The sequence below is a fragment of the Colobus angolensis genome, unplaced genomic scaffold (genome assembly GCF_000951035.1).
Source record: "Colobus angolensis palliatus isolate OR3802 unplaced genomic scaffold, Cang.pa_1.0 Scaffold250, whole genome shotgun sequence".
In the NCBI taxonomy this organism is placed as follows: domain Eukaryota; kingdom Metazoa; phylum Chordata; class Mammalia; order Primates; family Cercopithecidae; genus Colobus; species Colobus angolensis.
Genome location: NW_012115711.1, coordinates 1807171 through 1812787, shown reverse-complemented (window position 1 = coordinate 1812787; position 5617 = coordinate 1807171). Strand labels below are relative to the sequence as shown.

Sequence of the window (5617 nt, the reverse complement as noted above, 5' to 3'; positions counted from 1 at the left end):
GAAGGAAGGAAGGAAGGAAGGAAGGAAGGAAGAAAGAAAGAAAGAAAGAAAGAAAGAAAGAAAGAAAGAAAGAAAGAAAGAAAGAAAGAAAGAAACCAACCAACCTTGGGACATATGTCCAAGTAAGTGAGGGCTGGAAGTTTAGTTTAGGGTTACAGGAATGGTACGGATGAAATGAAAAGCTTGTCAAAAGATTTAGGAGGGAGAAGACATAGGTCTTGGTGACTGACAGAGTATAAGATCCCAGGCCAGGCGTGGTGGCTCATGCCTGCAATCCTAGCACTTTGGAAGGCCAAGGCAGGCAGATCACCCGAGGTTAGAGGTTCGAGACCAGCCTGGCCAACATAGCAAAACCCTATCTCTACTAAAAGTACAAAAATTAGCCGGGTGTCGTGGCGCATGCCTGTAATCCCAGCTAATTGGGAGGCCCAGGCAAGAGAATCACATGAACCTGGGAGGAGGAAGTTGCAATGAGCCGAGATCACGGCACTGCACTGCAGTCTGGGTGACAGAGTAAGACTCTGTCTCAAAAGAAAAAAAAAAATCCTGGTACTAGTTAGGGAGAAGAAAGAGTCATTTGCAAGTTGGACAACTGAGTGGCTAGACAGTGATACCTATTCTATGGGCTAGAACCAGGGCTGGGAAAGCTGCCTTACAGAGCATACCTGCTTCCTGGACCTGTCATTGCTTGATAAAGGATGCACTAGGCCAGGCATCCAGAAGCCCACTGGGAGCAAGTGAATCACCCACATCTCACCACACGAAAGGCAGGTAAAAGAGACTGACCACTTCCCAGAGCCCTGGGGAGAGAAGAGGGTTGCCATGAACAAAGATGACAGGTACCTTATACACGGTGGTTTTATTTTCAATGGCATCTGCTATTTTCGTCATCGGAGAATGGAGCAACTTGATCTCCATTTCAAGTGGGTCCGTGTCACCCAACAGCTCATCAGATTCTCCAGCGGCCAAGCCTTTAACACAACCAACACCACTGTCAGGGCCTTGGCTCCCCTCTGTTGCCAGACCCCCTGGTCAGGCCTCAATGAAAAGGATACACAGATGCTTCCCAGGGAAGTCAGGTGCAGGAACTTTTCACTCCTGCTGAGAGGCCACATGACTAAGAATTAAACGCATGGGTTTTGCAGTAGGACATTCACTTGCTGGGAGCTGGACTCAGAGCTTCAGCTTCCTCATTTGGAAAATGGGAATTCCACAAGCCCTCTTAACACTGGGCTGCTGTGAGACATAGCAGATGTCTGCAATGCTCTGGCCCAAGATGCTGCTCTGTAAATGGCAGGCACTAGGATTCCCTCCCCAGGACCAGACTTTCTCCTCCTCTCTCTGGTCCCTTGCCTGGAGCTGGCCTCTACCGCAACCCTCAGATGTGCCCACTGCCCTGTGCCCCACTACCCTTATGCCTGCTTGTATAATTTTGCCCCTATTCCCTACACTTAGCCTTCTAATCCCTACTCACCCTTCAAGATCCATCACTAGGGTCACCTCCTTCAGAAAACGCTCACCACTAACCTGTTCCTCACTGTCCTCTCAATTTCTCAGACCTCAATCTTTCGCCAAAATGCATTCTCAGTGATGGAGCACCTCTTGCCCTCACATCCCGCCAGAGTCAAGCATCATCATAAGAACATAAGCTCAAACCCTTCTCAACTGCCCTACTTAACAGAGGAGGAAACTAAGGCCAGGTGCAGTGGCTCATGCCTGTAATCCCAGCACTTTGGGAGGCCAAGGCAGGTGGATTGCTTGAAGCCAGGAGTTCGAGACCAGCCTGGCCAACATGGCAAAACCCCATCTCTACTAAAAATTAAAAAATTAGCCAGGCATGGTGGTGCACACCTCTAGTCCCAGCTACTCAGGCGGCTGAGGCACAAGAATCACTTGACCCCAGGAGGCAGAGACTGCAGTAAGCCCAGATCATACCACTGCACTCCAGTCTGGGCAACAAAGCAAGACTCTGCCTCAAAAAAAAAAAAGAAGAAACAAATTCAGACAGGGGGATGACTTGCCCAAAGCCACATGGGATATAAACTAGAAAGCAGGCAAGTCCTCTTAACCTCGTGTGTAATACAAGGACACTAAAAGATCCAGAGAAGGAAAACTACTGGACCTCAAGAGAAAAAAATAGAGTATCTAGAAGCCAGGCTAGCCAAGGCTTCCTCAACTACCCCATAATGTCTATAGACAAGCCCAGAGGGCACTGGATACCTTCCTTAGGCAGTGTAGAGAATGAAGCAGGGAGCCACAAGCCAGGGCTGCAGAGAGTAATATCTGAGGAGAGCAAACATTCTCAGGAGTTTCTGAGAGTCACATCTCTGCTCCCCAGCAAATAAGCATCTTAATAAAAATTAATATTTACTGACCATCTATTTACTAAATGCCAGGCACTGTTGTTCTAAATGTCTTTTACATATTAAATAAATCCTCATAACTACCTTATCGGGTGGACTTATTGTCCCCATTTTACAGATAACATCATTGAGACAAAGAAGCGAAGTAATTTGTTTAGCATCACACAGTAAAGAGGAAACAAAGCTCGGATTTGAATCCAGGCAGTCTATACTTTTAGACACCCAGCTCCTCTGAGCTGGAAGAGTCTTCAACAGGGCAGGAGAACCGGGTCAAACGCACCTCTGCTGACATCCTTTGGCAAATATCAGCTTTCTGTGACTTGGGTACCTTATTCACCAATGGGAGTAAGAAGGAAAATCTAGAAATGGACCTGAAATGGTTGTGAAAAAGCCTAAGGCAACATTAGAGAGTTTTTGAGAGAACGTCTCAGTCCATTCCAGGTCCCAAGAGACAGGAATGGAGTCTCACATTTCCAGAGCACCTCAATGGGTACCAGGTACCTTCTTTCATATTTACCAAAAGCTCGCAACCACCCTCCCCCTAACCCCCACCCTCCCTGCCAGGGCCAGATTAGAATTCCCCACCTTGCAGGAAAAGAAATTAGGCCTCGAGCTGCTTAAGCAACGTGCCCAAAGCCCAAGTAGGGCCAAGGAAGCGGGAGGTCAAATGTGGGATTTGCTGCCAGGTCTGCGTGGCCCCACTAGTGCAAGACCAAGTGGACCCACCCTGCCCACACTTACATTCCATGGTGTCTTCATTGGCCTGCTCAGTATCCTCGATATCAAAGACCTCGGTCATTTCCTTAACAATCTCAGCACTGAGATGGGTAGGCAGAGTGTGAGTGGGTGGTGGTGGTATATAGAAGCTAATCTTCCCGCTGCATTGGGAAATAGGGGAGATTAGTGGTGCTGTCACTGAGAGAACCAATGACAATCCAAGAGAAGATGAGTTTGCAGGCCAGAAACAGTAAGGGAACAAGAAAACCCAGACAGTGGCTTCTGAACAAGGAGTTGAGTTGCTGGATAATCACTGGGCATAAAGTCTCGAGCAGGACATGACCTGGCACCTTGGCCATCCTCTGCCCCAAGACCCAGGAAGTCAAGCTGCCCCAATGGCAATAAGCACAGATGAGCCTTTGTGGAGCCAGGCTCCCAGTGGGCCTCACCCTTACCCCTAACCTCCTCCTCACCTCACCCAGTCAGCCAGGACAGCTTTGGCCGCCTGTTCCTGACTGTATAAGCCTCCCTTCTTCTTCTTCCCCAAACGGTGGGCCACTGCCGTAAGAAAGTGCTCAGTGGTCTGGAACTCAGAGACGCCATAATAGTTGGAAATCTGGTGACGGGAGGAAGGAGAGAAGTCATGAGGAAGAATGAAGGGCCCTTGGAGTAGGGCAGGGCATCGGCCAGGGCTCTGCTGCAGACCTCCTCCAGGTTGCAGCGCTGCAGGATGGTCGCCACTGGGGTCACAGGGTCTGCCAGCTTCTGCACATGGACGCAGTTACGCAGGATGGTGCCCACCTCTGAGTTGGGCCCTGGGACAATGCCTGGAGCATCCAGCAGGCGGATGAACTTGTCCAGGTAGACCTCCTGCATGAATCTGGGGGCAGGGAAGAAGAAAGATTGGATGTGGCTGGCATCGTAGAGGCCCCAATCACGAAGGTGGGTCTGGGATGTGGGGATGTAAAGGAGTGAGGGGAAGGTGTTATTAGAGATGAAGGTGGAGAGATATAGAGCTGGAGGAGGGGTGACTGGGGCTCTACAGACTTGAGGCTACTTCTTTTTTTTTGAGACGGAGTCTCGCTCTGTCGCCCAGGCTGGAGTGCAGTGGCCGGATCTCAGCTCACTGCAAGCTCCGCCTCCTGGGTTCACGCCATTCTCCTGCCTCAGCCTCCCGAGTAGCTGGGACTACAGGCGCCGCCACCTCGCCCGGCTAGTTTTTTGTATTTTTTTAGTAGAGACGGGGTTTCACCGTGTTAGCCAGGATGGTCTCGATCTCCTGACCTCGTGATCCGCCTGCCTCGGCCTCCCAAAGTGCTGGGATTACAGGCTTGAGCCACCGCGCCCGGCCGAGACTATTTCTAATCTAGCATCTGCCACTGGGGACTGAGCTGCAGGACCCTTGGGCAAGCTTGACTCTCCAAGCCTCAGCTGCTTCATCCAGTCAACAGAGCTCCCATTAGCAGCCCAATCTTGCATGGTTATTCAGAAGCTTCAAGGCGCTAATCGGAACCACCCATCTGGGGACCTGCCTACACCTAGGGTGTGTCAGGAAAATGAGGGCTATGAGACTCCCATGCCTGGGGAAAGCATCAGGGGATGGTCCACGATAAGGAAAGGGACAGGGGCTGAAGGCATGGCAGTTGGGGGAAAATGGTAGAGTCAAGGAATTGTGGAGTGAGGGAGCAGGCAGGTGCTTACTTGGTAATTCCAGGAACAGCTCCCACGCTGCATGCGCGGCTGCGCTTCAGGCTATTGATCAGGCTGCTCTTCCCAACATTGGGAAGACCTACAAAGTAGCAGCAGATGGCTCAGGGCAGAAGAGGCCCTCAGGAACACTCAGGCCAGCCTGTGTGAGGGAGGCCCAGCCAGGGGCAGTAACCAGGCCATGGGGAAACCAAAAAATTGAGCCTGGCCTCCTCCCTTCCCACCCCAGGCCCTGACAAAGCCCCTACAGGGCCTTTCTACCTCTCCCCTCCATTTGTGAGCATGCTAGATAGGTATGTCCCTCTCTCTAGATATGACACCAACCTCCCACCCACAATCAGCCAGGCAGAGGTCCTTAATGCAAGGCCTCAGTGGCACAATCCAACAGAAGGTGGATATCAAGAAATGTCTAAGAAACAGAGAACAACCTGTCTGGGTGTATCATTCCACGGATGGGGATGGAAGTCATCTCCAGATGCCAGTCTCTCTGTGCAGCTGTCTACCTGAGGTGTGTATTTTGCTGTTTGGGCATCTGTCAGCCATTCTCAGCCTGTGGATGTCTTTGTGTTTCCCCTCACTGGGCCTCATTCTCACCGTTCTCTTTCTGTATGTGCTCAATTTACATGTGTGTACTATTGTCTCAAGCATATACTTGTTTCAACCCAAGAAAGCTGATTGCCTAAAGAAAAAAAAAGTATATGTCTAAGTATACCTCTCGTGCATGAAGCCTCTGCACACCTCTCTCCCGCCTCCCTCTCTCTAGGTCATTCTCATTCTAAATATCGCCATGCATAGAAGTCTCTGCCTCTCTCTCTCTCTCTCTCTCTCTC

General features: G+C 50.5%; 1 protein-coding gene across 1 annotated transcript in view; it reads right to left on the bottom strand.

Moving 5' to 3' along the window:
* GNL3L (guanine nucleotide binding protein-like 3 (nucleolar)-like) overlaps nucleotides 1–5617 on the bottom strand; it is a 39697-nt gene that overhangs the window by 5956 nt on the left and 28124 nt on the right. Inside the window, exons 10-14 of the mRNA XM_011946577.1 lie at nucleotides 4782–4869; nucleotides 3786–3960; nucleotides 3554–3696; nucleotides 3105–3241; nucleotides 844–971 (exon numbers count right to left, since the gene is read on the bottom strand). Of these exons, the coding sequence (XP_011801967.1) occupies nucleotides 844–971; nucleotides 3105–3241; nucleotides 3554–3696; nucleotides 3786–3960; nucleotides 4782–4869 (671 nt within the window). The remainder of the gene's footprint in view (nucleotides 1–843; nucleotides 972–3104; nucleotides 3242–3553; nucleotides 3697–3785; nucleotides 3961–4781; nucleotides 4870–5617) is intronic.